This window comes from Eschscholzia californica, unplaced genomic scaffold, assembly GCF_041429995.1.
Source record: "Eschscholzia californica isolate CP2 unplaced genomic scaffold, dmEscCali1.0.p SCAF_4, whole genome shotgun sequence".
NCBI lineage: Eukaryota > Viridiplantae > Streptophyta > Magnoliopsida > Ranunculales > Papaveraceae > Eschscholzia > Eschscholzia californica.
This window is the reverse complement of record NW_028238461.1, coordinates 46,183,403-46,203,724: the sequence shown is the minus strand read 5'-3', so window position 1 is coordinate 46,203,724 and position 20,322 is coordinate 46,183,403. Positions and strand designations below refer to the sequence as shown.

General features: G+C 34.9%; 3 protein-coding genes across 5 annotated transcripts; 1 reads left to right on the top strand and 2 right to left on the bottom strand.

Annotated features, from left to right (window-relative positions):
* Positions 1–202: 202 nt before the first annotated feature.
* LOC147545225 (aureusidin synthase-like) lies at positions 203–3,774 on the bottom strand. 2 transcript variants are annotated; one of them, XM_086635940.1, is made up of 3 exons: positions 3,747–3,774; positions 3,475–3,612; positions 203–2,030 (listed from the first exon to the last, which is right to left on the bottom strand). In XM_086635940.1, the coding sequence occupies exons 2-3, from the start codon at positions 3,582–3,584 to the stop codon at positions 371–373; spliced, it is 1,770 nt and encodes a 589-aa protein (XP_086492066.1). In that variant the 5' UTR covers positions 3,585–3,612; positions 3,747–3,774; the 3' UTR covers positions 203–370. The 2 variants fall into 2 exon arrangements, with proteins under 2 accessions (XP_086492066.1, XP_086492065.1); XM_086635939.1 differs by having other exon boundaries at positions 3,475–3,774.
* Positions 3,775–9,016: 5,242 nt separating this feature from the next.
* On the bottom strand, positions 9,017–12,470 carry LOC147545224 (protein RER1B-like). Of its 2 annotated transcripts, XM_086636570.1 has the most exons (5): positions 12,189–12,470; positions 11,430–11,767; positions 10,937–11,319; positions 9,412–9,592; positions 9,017–9,305 (listed from the first exon to the last, which is right to left on the bottom strand). In XM_086636570.1, exons 3-5 carry the CDS (start codon positions 11,284–11,286, stop codon positions 9,264–9,266), a joined length of 573 nt encoding a protein of 190 aa, XP_086492696.1. In that variant the 5' UTR covers positions 11,287–11,319; positions 11,430–11,767; positions 12,189–12,470; the 3' UTR covers positions 9,017–9,263. The 2 variants fall into 2 exon arrangements, with proteins under 2 accessions (XP_086492696.1, XP_086492697.1); XM_086636571.1 differs by lacking the exon at positions 12,189–12,470 and having other exon boundaries at positions 10,937–11,367; positions 11,420–11,767.
* A 420-nt stretch (positions 12,471–12,890) lies between these two features.
* Positions 12,891–16,516, top strand: LOC147545223 (gamma carbonic anhydrase 1). The gene is made up of 5 exons (XM_086633701.1): positions 12,891–13,343; positions 13,740–13,883; positions 14,617–14,742; positions 14,861–15,012; positions 15,898–16,516. Exons 1-5 carry the CDS (start codon positions 13,229–13,231, stop codon positions 16,174–16,176), a joined length of 816 nt encoding a protein of 271 aa, XP_086489827.1. The 5' UTR covers positions 12,891–13,228; the 3' UTR covers positions 16,177–16,516.
* The last annotated feature ends 3,806 nt before the right edge of the window (positions 16,517–20,322 follow it).

The following is a 20,322-nucleotide window of genomic DNA, read 5'->3' as shown; positions in this document are numbered from 1 at the left end:
AGGGGTTTTTTGCCACGTTAAATAATCTTGGTGTCTCTACTTTTACTTTCGCATCGTTTATCTTCATATTCCTGAACAAGTTAATTAGGTTATTTTTCCTAACAAATGAAATCATAACTAACACAAGTTTTGTTTTTTTCGTGACACAATCTTAAATAATAGTGTTCAATCTTTAGTTCATAGCGCATAACAAAACAAGAAAGAGGCGAAAGGATAGTTAAATTCATAAAGAGAGCTGAAAACATTTATTGCCGCACAATATCAGAATCCAAATATTAAAGAACAAATTATTAGAAACAAAAACAAGATTTGGAATCAACAAAAAATCTGATTATTTGAGTTTGTTTCTATTATCATTTTTCCTTGATCTTCATCTTGGCAAGTACTCTATACTAACACCTTCAATAGTGGTACAGTTTCCACCCCCACTTCTTGGCAACAATGTCACCCATATATTCTTTTCGTCTTCGGCCTCGAGATCTTCAAGTAACTCTGAGATACCCAACTTAAGAACTTTCTTTCTCTTCACAATGACATCTTCTTCTCTCATCTTCTTTATCAACCCTTTCTTCAAGTTCACAAATGTACCTGCAAATTCTCTTGACTCAGGCCCAATTGTACTCACATCAACTGCATTGATAAACACATCAAACTTAACATACTTATCCTTGTTTATTTCAATACCATACACAACAAGAACTTCCTCTTCTTCCTCCTTCTCCCTCTTACTTCTATTTATCTTTGGTCTTTGAACCTTCACTCTTATCGTACTTTCAAGTTTCTTACCATTTATACCAAAATATGGCAAATAACTTACATTTTGATTCTTCGATGTTTGATGTCTTTTATTTTCTCTCATTTTCAATATATGACGAGCGATCTTTGGTGGTACCGAAGGTTTAGGCCTTGCGTTAACCCACAGGTTATCGACCTTTTCATAAGCATAGCCAAGTTTGGTAATATTGAGAACATCTCTAACTTTGATTCTAACAAGTTGTGAGTGTTCATTGTGGAAGTAAAATGTAGTATCTAAATATTCGGGATCTTCTATCTCAAGCTTTCCTTGGAGTTGTTTCCATACTTCCCAAAGACGATCGACGTTTCCATGGTGTGGGAAAAAGATTGGATCTCTTGCAGATGCATAATTTGCAGCCATATCTTCTCCTTCAGGGTTTAAACTACTACCAACCCACATATGAATTGTATTATGTGGGGCATTTTCAAATGTTCCCATCCCATCACAGAACCCGTTTTCACCAGATTTATAAGAACAACCCATGAAAAGTTCAGAAGTTTTTGCACCAGAAATCATTTGGTTATACATGAAAGCAAGATTCTTATCCATTTGATCTTCATCAGTTAATGTACTTTCACTATAATCATAATTTATGTCTGCAACTTTACGAACATGATTCTTTTCTCGGTTTGGATCGTTAAGACTTCCATTCATGAACATATTATGTATGAACATACCCTTGGGGTTATCCCAATTCCAAAATGGCAAAGCGAAATTCTCATCGCCTATTAGACCACCGAGAATTCGTTCATGGAAGTAGGTTAACATTCTATGCCATGGGAAGAACAACCAAGATCCATGAACTAGTAAGGATAAATTAGAGTTCTCTTGATTATAAGCACCAGTACAATATACACAATGGACATCGGCTAGACGCATTAGACTACGAGGATCGTCATAAGGTAAGGATTTCATAATGGCTATGGCTTTTTTATATTTGTTAATGTATTCTGGGTCGATGTTGTGAGCGGCTCGTCGAATTTTTAATGGAGATGAAGGGTTAGGGAATTGGAAATCAATAATGGGTTCTTGAGATACTTTTTTTGGTGGGCAACAATTGACAGATTTACCCCAATATGTGTGAGAACTATGACAAGAACTAAGGTTGGGTCTTAGGACTGTAAACTTAGGTGTATTTTCTGCAATGATCTGCTCATTTTGGGTAGTTGAGGGTTTTTCCATTGAAGGCCAAGAAGCTCCATAAACCATGCCTAGGAGTATGCTCTTTAGCTCTCTGAGAAGTTAGAGAAAGAAACTTATTTTTAATATACATCAAAATAAATACTCAGAAATTTAATTAGTACATGTTAAGAAGGAAGATAATCAAAATATCCATAAATTTAGGGTTCATAAAAGTAAAGATCAACATGGTCACTCATGTTGGCTAGTCTAGTTTGACAAAGTCAGAATAACATAATTTAAAATGGCCGCGGTTTTGGGGAATAAAGAAAAATCTCGGGAGAATAATTTTTTTTTACTAAATTGGTCAAATACGATTAACTTTTTTATTTCTGCTTATTGCTATAGGGCTTCCAATTTTGATAGTTAAATAAATTAAATTTTAAGTTACTTCTATAAAGAATGTAGAAAGAATTTTTATAACCTTAAACGAAATCATTCTACGGATCTAAACGATAAACTCCTTCCAAGTATTTCTTCTTTTCTTCATCTTCTTCTCAGAAGTTTCGTTTCTTCTAATTACTAAACCCAAAAACATAGAGAACAAACCTAATATGTATAGAAGTGACCCAAAACATGTTGTAGGGCTTAAAATTAATTAATTTCTAGGGTTTAGAATTTGTTTAGCTCTCTTGAAGAGGATTAATGGATGCAAAAATTTGCTTTGGACGTCCCATGGAAGATGTATTAAGAGTTTCAAGAAATTTTGTTTGATGATTTCTAGGGTTTAAAAGATTTTAGAGAACAAGGGTAGTAGGGGTCAAAGATTTGAAAAAGATAAGTAAGAGAAGGGAAAACAAAATGTTTGTCTAGAAGTTATGGAGAAGATGGCACGGATGAGTTTTTTCCCATAGAAGAAGAAAGAATAGAGAAATAAGAAAGAGAGGAAAGACCTTAATATTAAAATAAAAAATTAGTTAAAGTTAATTTTGTAAATTGTAATTTTTCTTTTTATATTCTCCATAGAAAAATCCGTCTTGAGATTTTTCTTATCCTCCAAAACCGCAACCTTAAAAATTAGATTATTTGACAGTTTTGTGTATGATGGTGATTGAAGGAGTTTGTCTGACAGTTTTAGGTGAAGTTGACCTTTGTCTACGTAGCCAAAGTCACCTAATCATGTATCGTTTGTGTATTTTAAGTTTCGTGTATGATGGTGACCGTGACAGTTTGTCCGGCAGTTTTAGGTAAAGTTGGCCTTTATGTTGTCTATGTAGCTAAGGTCACATTTGTGTATGTTATCACGACTAAAAAACAATAAGGGTTGAAAAGCGTAGCTAAAATATCAAAAAAGTTTTGAAACGGTACGATGTGAGGATGCCAAAACACAACTAATAAGAAGCTACATATAAAACATTAATGTGGGATATTTCTTTTCTTTTTTTCTCTTAAATTAATATGAAATTGTTAAGTTAATCAATGGATAAAAGATAAAACCAGAACACATCTAATAAGAAGCTATGATAATGGAGTCATGAGATTAAAATCAAAATACATACCTCATAAAAGAAACACCCTGAACTTGTTTTGATTCTTCAAGAAACAAGTTTGACAATCCAACAAAGACAAAAGCAAATAAAAGCAAAGATATAAATTTCTTTGCTTCCATGACTTCTAAAGATCCCAAATATTCACACCTCTCTAACAAATACTCTGTTCAATACCCTCAAGAAAATGAAACAGAGGAGGACTGCATTATTGTTGCCTATCTAGAGAGAGAGAAAATATACTTGGTAACATCACAGCCAGCTTGCCCTTCATATAATAAAACTAGAGAAGAAGAGAAGGTCCTAGTTCCCATATATTGGCTTCTCAAGTCTACTAACTACTAGTATATTGAACTAGTATTATTTTAATAATCCCAACAACTTTTAAAAAAATTTATGAAATATTTTTTCATTTAGATAATATAAACAGAAATTAAATGTACTTCGGTGTGGGTAGAAATTGTCAGATTCCGTTTACTTTTCACTCCTTCCAATTTCCAAAATGATACTGTGATAAATTTCAAGAGATATTAAAATTCAAAATGTTTATTTACTTTGTAAAAAACGTGGGGAGGACTCTCATTTCAATACCTAGAAAAAAGTGAAGTTTATTTTGAAATTATGAGTGTGAAATTACAAGGTGAAATCAGTGTGAAATTACAAGGTGAAATCAGTGTGAAATTACAAGGTGAAATCAAAAACACAAAACCAATTGGAAAGGTTGTTACAGTTTTGAAAGTTGGCTACAACCATAACTGAATCTCTCAGAGTGTTAACCGGTTTATAAGGAAAATGATCTCTTTTTCCTGACTGAACATCTCCACTGCAAGACAACAACGAAAACTCAAAAAAATCTAAGTGTCAAGTGTGAAAAATGGATCTCTAAATAATCTCTTTTTTAAATGTCTATTTAGAGATATCATGTTAAGAAACCTTTCTCCAATACAACTCTAAAAAATCTAGGTGTCAACTCACATGATAGTGTGGTATTGTAGAATAAACTCACATTGGTTGAGAATTCTGTTGGAGTTTAGTGATGTTTCTTGTGTGTTAATAACATTTTGATTCGTTGTTAAACAAAGTATTTCATTCTGTAAACTAAGTATAAGGAACAATCACCACAATTACTTTTGTTGATGTGGATCTTTGTTAAAAAAAACTGTTACAGTGTGAAAAATTAGGTTTAGATCTTGATAAAACTTTATCACTTTATTAGTTTTTCTCAATTAAGAAATTACAATGATGACGATCTTATTTAACATTAATTAGTATTGTTCCAAAACAATTACAGTACTATTATTAAAATATCAAACGTTATAAGAATGGTAAAAAACTATGTATATATATTATAAAAACAAAAAGTACAAGAATCATGTGGAAATTAAAAATTGATTCCAATTGAGTTTCTAAGTTCTTACTCCCATTACTTGAATTTGACTTTTAAGGCTGTCAGTTTTGACCTTAATTGGCAATTAAGGCCAAATCTAATGAGCTAGGTTCTGATTCCATACTTTTTAAAAATGAAAGTTATCAAACATTGCATATTTACTGAAAGGTAGATGAAGTTGTAGTATCGTCCTTTCCTAGGACAAAAATATAGTTCTCCTCTCTCTCTTTCTTATTCATGTATAAAATATTGGGTGATATTATCGACGAATTTAATTTTATATAAAGTCAAGTCTCAACAAATAAGACGGATTTCAAGAATCTATATAATAAAACAGAAGGAAAAACGATAACTGGGACAAATATCCTTTTTTAATAAAGTATTAGAAGCCCTTCTCAAAATTTAAAATATAGTCCTTCGTAGAAACAAAGTTACCTATTTAAAAAACAATAATTTTTTCCTTCTTAGAAATAAAATAACTAATTTAAGAAAAAAAGAAACAAATAAATTTCAAGAGTTAAAAAAAGAAATTAAAATCTCTCCCTCTCTCTCAATAAAATAATAACTAATTTAAGAGAAAAGAAACAAAAAATAATTAATAAAAAATAATAACTAATAAAAAATAAAAATAATAAAAAAAGAAATTAAAATATCTCTCTCTCTCAATAAAATAATAATTAATTTAAGAGAAAAGAAACAGAAAAATAATAACTAATAAAAATCTCTCTCCCAAAAAAATATAATAATAAATTTCGTAACATTTGATTGATACAAGTGTCCGTGCCCTAGGACACGGGGTATACCCTAGTAAACTTAAAAATGGGAGAAATTTGGTTATGTTACAATATATTTATACATACTGACTGGACAATGAAATTGAGAAATTTTCATATATGGGCCAAATCAAAATAGAACGACAAATGCTTCCCATTAACCATTCCAACTTCCCACAAAAGGTTTATCTCTAAAAAATTTCCCACAAAAGGTTTATCTCTAAAAATATATTGTGTTACTTTTCCTTTCTCCAAATTATTGTAACAGGAATCTGTAGTTCTGATTTTCATCTAAAATATCAAGAAAATTTTATGGGGCTAAAAATCATATGCACGAATATGAAATATATTATGTGATCATGCAAAATTTGTTGCCATTTTTTTTGTTTGGAAATATAGTTGCCATTACTTTAAAATAAAGTTCCATAGACTATTAGATATTTGGCCATTCCATCACGGTTTTAAGTATATAAGCTTGCTTCTTTTTCAAAAAAAAAAGTAAATAAGCTTGCTATAACACTTTTTCATGGGGTCAAAAGTTGGTAGCCCAGGTGGTTTCAAGGTGTTGACATAAACTTCAGAAAGCACAGGAGGTCCCAGGTTCGAATCCTAGAGAAGGTGGAATCCTTGGTTAATTGAATTGGGATTATGAGGGTATAAATAATGTTGTTGGCCTTCAGGCCATTGTCTTGTTGGGCTATAAGCCCGATCTTGTTAGTGTTTGAGTGGGCGGTTATCGAACTTATCACATCTATGATGTATCAAATGTCAAATATCACGACGTACGTAGATCGCAGTCGTCTTCCAAAAAAAAACACTTTTTCATGGGTGATTAGGCAAAAGATCAAAAAATAGATACGGTCAAGGAACTTCGAGTTGGGAAAAGAATAAGTGGCATTGTGATAGTTTCACATTGCACGCGACAGTATCCGGAGTCTAGACTATAGCCTATATGTGTGATCAAACTTAATAAATATCAAAGTTTTTTGGGTGGACTTCTGAAGCCTTCGCCAAAAACAACACCTCCTGTTTGTGGACTTGGGTCTGAGGTGTGTAAAGCGGGGACAATCTCTATAATTATGCTGAGGATTGGGGTGTCACAACCATGTCCAAAACGTCAAGTTTAAACTGACCAAAAAATGTGATGTAGCGAATTTTTGCACAAGAAAAAATTGTTTGTTCTATATATGAAAAAGGAAATTGTACAGGAACATACTATCTTGTACATCACATTATGCACAGGCAAATTATCATATTTTTCCGATGTTAGTATATTACTGAATCGCCAACAACTGGTAGCGCAGTTGGTAAGTGCATCTACTTCGTAATGGGGAGGTCTAATTTTCGATCTATGGAAGTGCAAATCGTTGGAAGTGCAAATCCATGAATATTGAATTTGGTGTAAATAAAGTAGTTTATGTGGATTTACGTCATTTAATTTCGTCGGCTTTTAGGCCAGTAGTAACTCGGCAGCTTTCATGTTTATCACATCGTATCGATGTGTTTAATGCTTTTGTAATGACCGTTGTAGTCAATATTCAAAACAAAAATATATTTTTGAATCTTTCATGTGATATTTTACACAATGCATAAATTTGTGCAGAGTACATTTCTAAATGTCTTTCCCCTTGTCTTATGTTTCACACAATGTATAAATCGACGCACATTACATTTTGAAATATCCTGAAAATAATTTGATGTTTTTCGTCCGATATAACCCATGTCACCATGTGCATCGGACGTAATCCATGTTTTGACATAACTCACGTGCACATGTACTGTATGCCAACAATTGTTTGACCAGTTGATTGTGCATCAACTCTGAAAATCCAGAAGTCACATATCTGATTTATAATGAAAGTGAAATTCATCATGTAGAAAGTATAAATAAAGTAAAAGTCAGAATGAACTTTCATATCTCTAGTATAGCCTTAAGAATCTTTAAATAATTTTTATATGGTCTTTAGAGCCCAAATAATGATGGTGGTTATCAATCTTATTTTGTTCATCTGTTATTTGGGATATAATGATTTAGTCCATAGGCAAAAAAAGCATGCAGGCTACATGTAGCTTGCATTTTTATCCCTTGAGATGTCTCCTAAGTCCTATCCCAATCAAATTTAGCCATTTCAAACCTGATATTTCAGCTCCAACTGTAGACGGATTTCATTTTTTCTTGTTTTTCTGAAGCCGACAATGATAATAGCAAGTACGTCTAATGTTGATCGTCATTGTTTTGGGCCTGATTTTGGATCATATAAGTTCTAACAATTTTGTATTTGATGAAATTTACAAAATACTCATTAGAATCGTTCTGCAAAGTCTAACATTATAATAATATATACTGTTACATTTTTTCTCTCAAAAAGAATTTTTTTTACAAGAATAAAAAAGAGGCAAAAACTTTGCTTTCATACTTGTAAATGACAGAGTAATAAACAATTTGCCCTTTAAATCATTCTTTTGTCATTTCATTTCCTACCTAAACTGAAATAAAAAGTTCTTTTTTTTTTTGGTTATTTCCCAAGAATCTTTTTTTTTAGATTCCCACTTTACACCTGCACCATAAATAGTTTTTTTCAGTTTAACCTTTTTTTTTTGTTGAGAGATCGATTTAACCTACCTTTCTTTTTCTGTCGAAAGATCGTTTTAACCTACCTAACTACTCTTTTCATTATTGTGCAAATTGCAGTTTTATATGATCACCCCCTGTGATTTTAAATATATTTCTGTATTCGTTGGAACTGAATGAGTCTTGTGTCCTAATCATTTCAACGAAAAAGAAAAAGTCTCCTATCCAAACTGATTGGGCTTATCAGTGGCATTAGTTGTATGGTTCCCGAAAAACACTAATTCATTCATAGTTGAGTTGTCAATTAGAATCTTACCGAATTGCACTTCAGATTCTTAACAATAAAAAGAATACAACAAATAACAAATACAGTGATCATTGAGCACCTGAAAAAGTTGGTGTGAATCACGATCCAACGACTCACACTCTTCATGTTTCATCAACATAAATAAAGAGGCGTGAATCCAACCATCCAATTAAAATTCACGCCAACTTCTTGGGTGCTCGAGACATTTTCCAAACAAATGATGCCTTAAGATGTCATTGTCCTCCCTAAAGGCTCATGGAGTGTTGATAGCTAGAAACCCTAATTTATTTCCTAAATATAAATTCAACTATCTCTGATGATCTCCCAAGACCCGTAAAATCGAATTCTAAATATAAATAAGAACTGAACTGCAGAAATCGATTCACAAATTGAAACCCTAACTTGATCAATCCGTAAGAAATATGAACAGACCTTCATGAATCATTTAGTAGTTCTCAAACAATTTTGTAAGTAAAACAGTGAACTAATCAACTTTAAAATAGTACAAAACAATCTTGAAACAGTCATCATCATAATCTTTTCCAACTCTTCCTAAGAAATAAGAGTTATAATACATGAAAAATCTTTCTGCAGTGAAAGTAATTCGTATTGATAATATATTTACATGAAAATGGAACAAACCAAATCAAATCCAGCGAAATTTTAGTGTGGTGTTCTTCATAGAAAATAGAAAGTGGATACCTGTTGAGTCCTGTTTTTTCTCCCTTCCAGCAGGTTCTCAGTACTCATCCGACTGATTTTTCAGTCGGCTGGTAAACGACTGGATTTCTTCCCCGAATATTTCTATACAAATTAGAAGGAAGTTAGCATCATTTACACATTCCGAACCTCGGAATTAGAAAAAGAAAAACAAGACCGGGAAGCTGGAATTAAAAGTGGGTAAATTTACCTGCTTTCCTAGGTCAAATGGAATATATTTGTATTTGATCATGTGCAAGATCTGGCGTTTCATCGTGAGAACAAACAAGACGATCCAATAGCAGAGAAGTACAGGCCAGAATACAGGTACATCAAACCCTGAGAAAAAAGTCATGAGAAATGCTACGCAAAATGCCTTCGTGAAGGAATACCTGAAAACCAAGGAACAGGGGAAGTAGGTTAACTCGCTTGTACATTAGTTGGCCTTAGATTTGAAAGTATAAAAGGGTTTGTTGTTTAAACAGTCAGATTATGCATTTTATGAAATCTACATGACCGCATAAAAAAGGAACAAAAAGATTGATATTGCAAGATACAAGAAAACTGACAATATCACCAACCAAATGTTTGTACATTGAAGTACTATTCTAAGGCAGCAGATCATACTCAATAGATACCCAAAAGTAGGGTTTTGAGGACGAAACTCCTGAGATTTCAGTTCTTCTCGAAATGATCTGTTCGAACTAGATAGCTTTGTTCTTAATCCAGACATAAAAGACAAAATTGTCCTTTATTCATCAGTTTTTTGACGACATAATTTCTATTTCTGATTCATGGGTCCGAACAAAATGGAGAAAATGCATTTTGTCAATATAATGAACAAAAGCATTCAAAAATCACAGCTAAGACTCTTCTGTAAATATTTTGATGAATTGGTATCATAACAATATTAGTATCAACTATCTCATTATGTACATAATACACCTCACATACTATGCAAGGATCCAAAAAAAGGGCTCGAAACAAATTTAAGATACAGATACCCATATTTGCTATAGATAGTGATCTTCAATACCTTCACAGATATGCCTTAGTATTGAGATGTCTAAGTAATTTCACTGGGTAAAGAAATGAGCATGTGTGCATAATACACGACGAACTCTAAGTAGCATAAAATAACACAGACAAGCCAGTACAACTTATATGTATTCTATGATAGCAAAAAAGTCATCTTAGTTAAGAAATGTCTGTATTAAATAGGGGAAGTGATGAACTCTAGAAAGTTTCCTCAAAGAAGTTCATCGGATGATGTCATTTCTGTCCCATCCCTTATATAATCAAATCCTTCATTTCTAGCCTGACTATCTGATACATTTTTCTTTTGTCTTTAGATTCTAGGGCACATTGCACATGTAAGGACGTTTTCAGGCTTGAGTAAGTTGTTTACATGGCTAAATGGGTTCACTAACGGTGCACCCCTACCAAGGCTAGCAAGGAGTTGATCTGCATTGGGTGTAGTATGCAAAACAACTCTAGCCCTCTTGTGCCGATAACGGAGTTACGTGTGTGCATGTCAGCTTGTAACCCAGCTTTCAAATGTGAGCTATTTTTATGTCCGCGACCGCTCTCTGCAATTTCTAACCTTCCCCAAAGAACATCATCCCTCACTCTAAAATGCACATACCACTATCAAGAAAACATGAGAAACTTATCCTAGGGTACCTATCGAAAACCGAAATAAGAACAAAATATCTAAAGCAAGTACAAGTGATTACCAGAACTTGAACTCAGGGAGGCGACGAATGAAAGGCTTGAATTCATCAGAACTATTTGTAGGCAATGAAGGACCATCCATAACCTCAAGTTCAGGATCAACCTTAGGTGATAAAAATCCAATCAAGAGATTCAAAAGATAAATGCCTAATCCATATGAGATTATATAAAACCCTTGAATATAATAAACACGAAAAATATAAATTGAAGCGGCTATTGAAGTTCCTATCCATCTTTGAACTTTATGTGGAGTTGATCTATCTAGATAATACTGAAAAGCCCTCGAAAAATCATTCCTCCATTTCGCCAAAGGACCCATAGCTGAGGGACCATCCCCTTCTACTCCTTGCATCAGATTTAAGTTTCTACTATTCCTGCATTAAATCTACACCAAAATGGAATCTAGGGTTAAATTGAGATTGATACTTCATAACTAATTAATTATAGATATTTGGGTAACCCTAAAAAAGGGTTTTCATGGAAACAATGAATTACCAGGTTGCGGGATGTGTTCCGGTAGCTGATAACGATCTAGAGAGAGAAAACAATGAATCTTTCTCTCTCTCTAGGTTTCCCTAACTCTGTTCACCGGAGGAAGTAGAGCAACTGTCCTGTCGGCGATCGGATTAAACTGAATCAATTCAATTATCTCGTCCCAATCGTCACCGCAGTTGGGGTCTTCTTTAACCATATTGTGCAATTCGCACGTGTGGTTATTGTCACTTTTTTTGGCAGAAGTACGTCGTCGAAAGGGTTAATTCCTATTTTACCCCAATTGGCAACCAAATCATCTTTGTGACCTCTATTTCCCAACCAATCTCAAGTTTCAAACCCTAAGCATCTCCAATGGGACACTCAATCTCTAACACTTAGAGTGCCACATATGACTTTTGGAGTTTTTGTTAAAAAATCATTTCCAATGGAACACTTTGTTAGACACTCTATTATGAGTTGGACACATTTATTATAGAGTGTCTAGAGAGAGAACTCTAAAATGAGAGTGTCTACTTTAGACTCTCTAAGTGTTACTTTATGATTCCAACCAATAGAAAACTTTGCTTTTCAGCTACTTTTTATCTATTGAATTGAAGAGGGACATGTGTATTAAGTAAGAGATTTTAGAGATCTCCATTGGAGACCAAAAAAAATGTAGAGTGTCTCTATATTGACACTAGGAAAGAGAATCTTTATTTGGCACTTGACAACTAAATTTTTAGAGTGTTTATTAGAGTGTCCCATTGGAGATGCTCTAACTAATAGAATGAGTGGAGTTCTGATGCATTTATGATTTTTCAGTTTTACCCTTTTTCTGTTTCAAGTTGAAAAGATAAGATATAGGAGAATAGACACTTCTCTTTTTCCGGACACAAACGAAGGGAGATAGAGAGATGGCCTCTCGCACATTCTATTGATCTCTCACTCTTTAGTTTGGGGGAAAGAAAAGCCAGACATATCATCATTCTCTGCAATTTGAAGAAGGATGAGAACATATTCTCTCTCCATATGAATTCTTGTACAACTATTGACAAGGATCTCTCTCTGATGTGAAGAACAACTGGAAAGCATTCACAAACAGGTAAAACTAGAAAATGACGAAGGCATTAAAACAAATCTCTAACCGTTATTCTAGTAAAACTGTCAATAATTAGTCAAAATATGTGCAAAAAGGTGAATTAGCCACTGGTTAAGGGGCAAATAGGATTAACCCAAGAAGAAACTTGTGTCTATGCCGACCATATACCTTGACTTCACAAAACGGTTCTCAAACAAGTACATTTCCTCTACAAATATATGCAGTCAGATGCATAGAGAGAAATGCTAGAAAATGCTACAAGTCAAAGCCTACTCCAGACCTACATGAAATCAATGGTTTTCGTTTTCGAGTCCTCTCTTTTCTCTTTGATTTTTTATGGGCACATGCATCCCAGGTAATTCAGTCTTATGGTTTTTTATTAACTTTTTCACTTTTGATGAACGCTCGATTTCTATTTATGTCTAAAGTAAGTTTGCTTTTGTAGCCTCTATAATCATTTCTCTTTGGCCAACCTCAAAGCCATCATCCATCCCAAATTTGGGTGTCTATAAAAATTTATAAAGTAACAAGGGACCTGTTTGAGATTTTATATAAATCGTCAAAACCCCATTTTCCTTACTCTTTTATAGCTTCCACTCCTGTTCATCTCTCTCTCTTTACCCCCACCCTGGTTTGAAGCTAAATCCAGCAAAAAAAAGTAGAAAGAAGAGGTAAACGAAAGGGGTAAGGAAGCGATCAAATTCTCTCTCAAAGAAGAAAAATGGGAACATTGGGTAGAGCGATCTACACAGTTGGATTCTGGATTCGTGAAACTGGTCAAGCCATCGATCGTCTTGGTTCTCGCCTCCAAGGAAAGTACTACTTCCAAGAGCAATGTGAGTTCTTTTCCCCCTAATCATCCTACCCACTCTAACCCTAGATTATTTGTCCAATTCATTTATATCTCTAACCCTAGAAATTTCATCACATTTTAGATTCTATCATTCCCCAATCTTCAGATGTGTGTAATCCTCAAAAGTTTAGTTTTTTATCTGATTTTTGTCAAATTGATATCATAGAAAGAAAAATCATCATTTAATTTGTAGGTTATATTGTTCTAATTAGTAAGTAGTCCTGTTAGTTTTAAACATAGAATTGGTTTAGGGTTTTGAAAATTTACTCTTTTGGTATGGGTCGGCTCTTGTTAACAGAGCTTCTGTTTTAGGGTTGTTAGTTCTCACTACTGTGTATGTATGTTATTTATCAGTAAGCTGCTTTTTATGTGCTTGTAGTATCAAGGCATCGAACACTCATGAATGTGTTCGATAAGGTTCCAAGTGTTGATAAGGAGGCATTTGTTGCGCCTAGTGCATCTATCATTGGAGATGTTCATGTCGGGCGAGCATCCTCAATTTGGTATGGTTGCGTTCTTAGAGGTAAGCTTCATTCACAACGAGTAACCGCCTCTTTAATACCCTTTTTATCAACTGATATTGCATTTTTTTCGCTTTATATTTTGAGGACCTTGTACAGTTTTTTTCCTTTTCAATATTAATTCAAAGTTTTCAAAAAAAAAAATAATATTTTGAGGACCTTTTGTTTATATATATATATATATATATATATATATATATATATATATATATATATTACATATTACATATTGCTAGAATGCAGTTTTTCAAAGAATTAGATTAAGGCATTTAGCTTGTAATAGGACAATTAAAGTTCATCGTGTTATCTCTGTCGCAAAACCCATACGTTGAAGGTGGTAATTGCAGCTTCTTTACTTGTCAACAGAGCGCTTATGGTGGTTGCAGTCTAGATAAGCTAGGAATGCCTGCGGTTCCCATTTACTTGGGCTGTGGGGTAGCCATTCCAATTCCTAAACAATTCCAGAGTTTTAAAAATCGAGTAACTCACTGAGTTTCCCTGATTCAGCTGATCGAAACCTAGTTTTTCAAATAGTCTCAACACCATGTTCTTTGGTGCTCCAATATTTCAAATTTGCAAATATTGGGTTTAAATTGGACGAGATCTTCCAATCAAGCATATAGTTCATTTTATTTCTTGTCCTTACCAGTAATGTGATTTACCCTGTATAGAAAATGGAAGAGAGCGGCTGATTATATGAAAAATGGGATTTCCTTTTTCTTTTGTCCCATGCAGGTGATGTTAACAACATCAGTATCGGATCCGGAACTAATATACAGGACAACTCCCTTGTTCATGTGGCAAAGTCAAATCTTAGTGGGAAAGTATTGCCCACTATTATAGGAGACAATGTTACTGTAGGTAAGTTAATTAGTTTATTGTTAAGATATGCTACGTACAATTTCCGTGCGTGTTTTATTTAATTACTTTTTACTCTTTCATATCTCCTCGAGATACGACTAATGTCTGAACTGAGCAGGTCATAGCGCTGTTTTACATGGCTGCACTGTGGAAGATGAGGCATTTGTTGGTATGGGTGCTACCTTGCTTGACGGAGTGGTTGTTGAGAAACACGCTATGGTAGCTGCTGGAGCTCTTGTGAGGCAAAATACAAGGATTCCATGTGGAGAGGTTTGTCTTTGACTAATCATGAAATAAACCAAGGTTTTCTTTGGCCAATTTGTTGCCAAACTCCCCTGTTTTTGTGCAAATATTATCTATTACCGTGTGTCATGCTTGCCAATTGGGTAATAAGTTATTTACTGTTTCCTGGTTTTACTCTAGGCGTGGAATAGAACTCTCAGTTGTTTGTGTGAACTGTGAAGAGACGCCAATGTAGTTTGGGAGAGTAAATCAGGGTTGAGTCGGTTTTTCTTTCTGCTTATTAGCTCTACGAAATGTATTATCAGTATCCAGTTACAGTATTCCTAGTTTTCTCATGTTTGACAAACTTGTTTATGATCTATGATGCCTATCTGAGGTTAGTGACATTACTCATACTTCATAGTCCTTTTTGTTTTGTTCAATCCAAGTCACAAATTGCATAAATGCACCGAGTTTTCAAGTCGTAATCACTGGTTGGTCTCTTAATTATATTTTGACCTGATCAAGTCAATAGAAAACTGATGATGATCCAAAAACTTGCCTCGAGAGCATTATCTGGAGCGTAGGAGGAGTTTTGTTCCTAGCCAGGCCTGTTAACTTCGGTCAGGTTCAAGTGTACGTGTCATTATTGCTATTGCTCATACATCCAAGCACATGGATTTAGATTTCTTTATCATTATCACCTATGGTAAAGGTGTAGCGGTTTTTGAAGTTCTGCCTAAGCAAACTCTTTTCAGTTTCCATGCATTCGAAATCCAGAATGGGTTAGGAGTTAGGACCCTTATTTAAGAACAATCCAGGACTGTTCCTAGGTTCTAATTCACAATTCTAATATGGTTATAATGCAGTCTAATCCAGAAACTCTTTAGTAGTAGTTATTAATCAAAGTATCAAACATCATTGGTTCCACAGGTCTGGGGAGGTAATCCAGCAAAGTTCTTAAGGAAACTCACAGAAGAAGAGATTGCCTTTATTTCTCAATCAGCAACCAATTACTCAAACTTAGCACAAGTCCATGCAGCTGAAAATGCAAAGACTTTCGAGGAAATCGAATTGGAGAAGCTTTTACGCAAGAAATTTGCTCGTCGTGACGAGGAGTATGATTCTATGTTGGGTGTTGTTCGTGAAGTACCTCCAGAGCTTATCCTTCCAAATAACATCCTACCTGACAAATCACCCAAGGCTGCTTAAAAGGAAACCTTTGGCCAAGTAGGTAATCTTTATTCAGAATTTGATGCTTGATGTGAATGATGTTTCGTTATCATATGGCAACTGGGTTCTTTTCTGTTCGAATAATTTCGGGAGTAGATTCTTCCTAGATGGGTTCAAGATGCGCCTATCTGGTATCTGGTTATCCATTACCTGGGTTTATCTCGGATCTTGGTTTTTGTTTTATACACAACTGATGCTACATTTGTATTTCAGAAGCATGTTTTCTCACTCTGCGCAAGATTTCATTTTAGAGCAAAACTCTATGATATGTACTGTTAGTTTTCTTTCGGAATAATTAGTTCTTTTATGGATTTCTCAATAATACATTCCCGGTGAAAGCGTCTAAATTAGGGCAAGAATTCTAGTTGTTAGTTGAGAACCAAATGCTGCAGGAAATTGTTACTGTTTTTCTTACATCTGTTTCTTTAAGGAAGTTGTTTGGGCTTGGGCTTGGGCTTTCTGGTGTTCTCATAGAGTTTACAAATTGGACTACTTTGAGAGACACCCTCAAACAATGACCAGAGTCACTAACAGAGAAGAGCTAACCACATTTTGGAGATGCACTTTTCTCTTGATTTTGATTTTTGAAGATTGTCGAACAAATTAGTGTTAAAACTTGGAAAGAAGACTTGATTAATCAGGAAGCCTAAGGTAAACCACACGGTTGGTACTCAGGTACTTTGATGGTGAGGCGACTAGTAGCTCCTACCAGCCTTCCTCTTTTAACGAAGAGCAAGGTCAGTGAACAACTGTTTGTTCGGTTGGTTGTGGAATTATTCTGAAGATCTGAAAGTTACAAAATCGAACCTCGATTGAAGCGGAAATCTATCCTTTATTAATTTTGTGTTATAAATTTTCAAAATAGTTTTCATAGCATCTGGAGTCATGAGTATCTATAGGACAGTGGTATAGCAGTTGTGAGCATGTGTGCATTCTTGTGATGTATCCAAAGTCAATTAATGTGAGAGAGGTACGAGGTACGAACGTCTATTGGTAGTTGTGTAATCTAACTATTTTAAGGGTGAGCACAAATGATGAGTCTCAATAATAAAAACCAAGTCAAATTTTATATAGGAGTGATCTTATGCAATCATGTCGAAGCTAGGGCATATCGGAATAACATCCCCTAAATTTCACGGATTTAAGTTACTTTTGTACACTTAGGTTTATGGCCATTAGATTTTTGTACAAAGGAGTTTAGATTTTATACATCAAACAAGCTTACTTTCTAAATAACTCGATGATTAGGTTCTCATTTATTTTAGGTGCAAAAGTTAACAGAAAATCTAATCAATAGCGAACAAAAAGAGATCTGAATTCGAACTTATAAATTTTTTTCTTTACCAAATTTACCATCAATTATTTCTATATTTGCTCTCTCATCATTTATTTATTCAATTTGGATCCGTCTAAAACCCTATTCATCACTATAGACCAAATCTATAATAGCTCCTCATGTGGGAGCTCTCAATAATAAGCCATTAACATATTTATTTGAGTCCTTTTTTTGCATTTTTATAAGGTTTGGGAATCTTTGAAGGCCTTTCTCTGTGCTTTCGGCTGGTGGAAACAAACAATATGGTCTAGAGGAAGAGGGCCCCAACACTAAAAGTAGGGGACATTTTCATTTTCTTTTTTCCGCCCCACTTGCTCTGATCATTTGATTCTACTGTCTTTTCCTCTGACTTAACAAGATTTTCTATTGTACTCAGATTCACAAATCTAACTACTCCTCCATTATTCATGAGCTTCCATGTTTGTTTTCTTTTGGTTGTGTTTTTAGTTCTTCATTTCCCTTTCTTAATTTAGGTTAGGACTTCTCGACCAACACTCGAAGTGGTCGAGTCGATTGCCTCATAACGCAAGAGTATTTGATGTGTAATATAGTTTTAGACTGGATCACATGTGTGGTAGTTAGTCAAGTTCAATTCTTTAGATTATGATGAAACTCCTATATTGGTCGGATCGTAGACCGTAGTGTATCTTTTAATTATCAGTACCTAGTTGTAACTATACTTACTTATTGTAATCTTATTAGACAATAATTTTATTATATATTAGGAAGACCAAAAAGAAATTGCTTATTTAATCCTCCTCTTAAACAAATTAAAATACTTGAAATTATCATAAGCAGGACAAAGAGAGGTTAATAATGTGTTTACTTTAATTCAGTGCAGGCACTAAAGGGTACAATTTCATCCCAAAGCATGAAAAGGGTTGGCTTTTAACTTTATCCTAGATAGATATAAAACATATATTGAATATAAGGTCCCCTGCAGAGTCGAGGAGAGGACTCATACTCTAACAAATTTACCCTAAGGGTCCGTTTGTTACGCGAGAATGTCTGAGTAAGAAAATTCAACTTTACAATCAACGAAAAATGCCTTCGCGCTTAGCTTAGTAAGCTAGCTTGGTAAGCTAAGCAAGCCTGGTTCTACGGGCACTATGGTAGGACGTGGATCGATCATGGATGTAATGTAATAGAAGAGTCACAGTCCAGTTCCCCGGGCTTTATCCCTTCTCGACCAGACGAAGGAGATATGAATTCAATTAAGGCGGGTAAGGGCTATGCCTTCTCGTAGAGCACTCCCAGAAGCTATCCTGAAGCCTGATCGTGCTTGGAAACGGCATTTCATTGATCGAACCTGATCCATCCCATCGAGAGTGCGAACTGCGCTTTATTCGCTTCATAGCTGGCTTTGCATAGGAACCTCTGATTGAGCCCGCGGAGTCGCCTTACTGCTTGAGTGAGTAAGCATTCCAGATTGTTGAGCTTGGCTCACTTCAGCTTCAGAGAGGGGCTGATTGGGATTGTTTGAGCAATTCACGTAATCGTTGACCTCTTGCCAATTGATTCTGAGTAGCTTTATCCAAATCAGAAGCAAATTGTGCAAAGGCTTTTAACTCTGCGAATTGAGCCAGTTCTAATTTTGATTTGCCAGCTACTTGTTTCATGGCTTTAATTTGAGTTGCGGATCCTACTCCGGAGACAGAAATCCCCACATTTATAGCAGGTCGGATTCCAGAATTGAATAGATCGTTCCACCGCCTGTCCAGGGTTGAGCCCCGAGATTTGACAGCGGACTTGAAAAGCTACCTACAGACGGTTTACGCCCAATCATTCCGGATAACGCTTGCATCCTCTGTCTAACCGCGGCTGCTGGCGTAGAGTTAGCTGATGCTTATTCCCCAGATACTGTCATTGCTAAGGGAAAACAAGTTCACGACCCGTGGGCCTTCTACCTTCACGCGGCATTGCTCCGTCAGGCTTTCGCCCATTGCGGAAAATTCCCCACTGCTGCCTCCCGTAGGAGTCTGGGTCGTGTCTCGGTCCCACATGTCATTTGCTGAAAAAAGACCAAGATCACCGTTCCTCGGTAAGAAAGTTAATTCTTTCACACGTGAAATCAAGCTTTCAAGTGTTTGGTGATGTTGGTAAGAAAACGTGGTGCCTTTAAAAAATCGCGGTGGGTGCTTGTAGAAGGTTATATAATGTTAAGAATTTGAGGAGTTCTTTTAGAATTTCGGGTTCTTTTCTTCTCCAAATTCTATCGAATTTCAACAAACCCTAAGAGGAGAGAGAGAAAGCGCAAAGCACAGAGAGCGATGAATTAGGGTTTCTATTTGTTCTTGGTTATAGTTTGTTCATCTTGTTTTTGGTATTTTTTTTGTGATTGCTTATCCTTTAATGGTGGAGATCTGAGAACAAATTTTTAGTTTTTGTTTTGTGATTGTTTAGATAAAGGATTTGGGAAAGACATGATTCAAACCCTAAAACCCCCTTGTGTTGACACAGATGAAGAGAGAGAGAGAGTTACGGTAGGAGAGAAATTGAGAGAGAGAGAGAGTGAGTTACAGGAAAAGAGTGAGAAATCAACCTTCCCATCTAACAGATGGGAAAAAATATAGATCATTTGCACACTTTTTTTCTTAGAAAATCGATTTTCTTACACAAAGTGGCCAACCAAATAGCGAAAAACTGATTTTACTGAGAAAACGACTTTCTTACTCACATTTTCACACGTATCATACGGACCCTAAGGTCATCATGGATTTTCATTTCGATATATATACTTCACTTTATGTAACATATTTCTCATTTTTTATATTACATAATCTTAGATG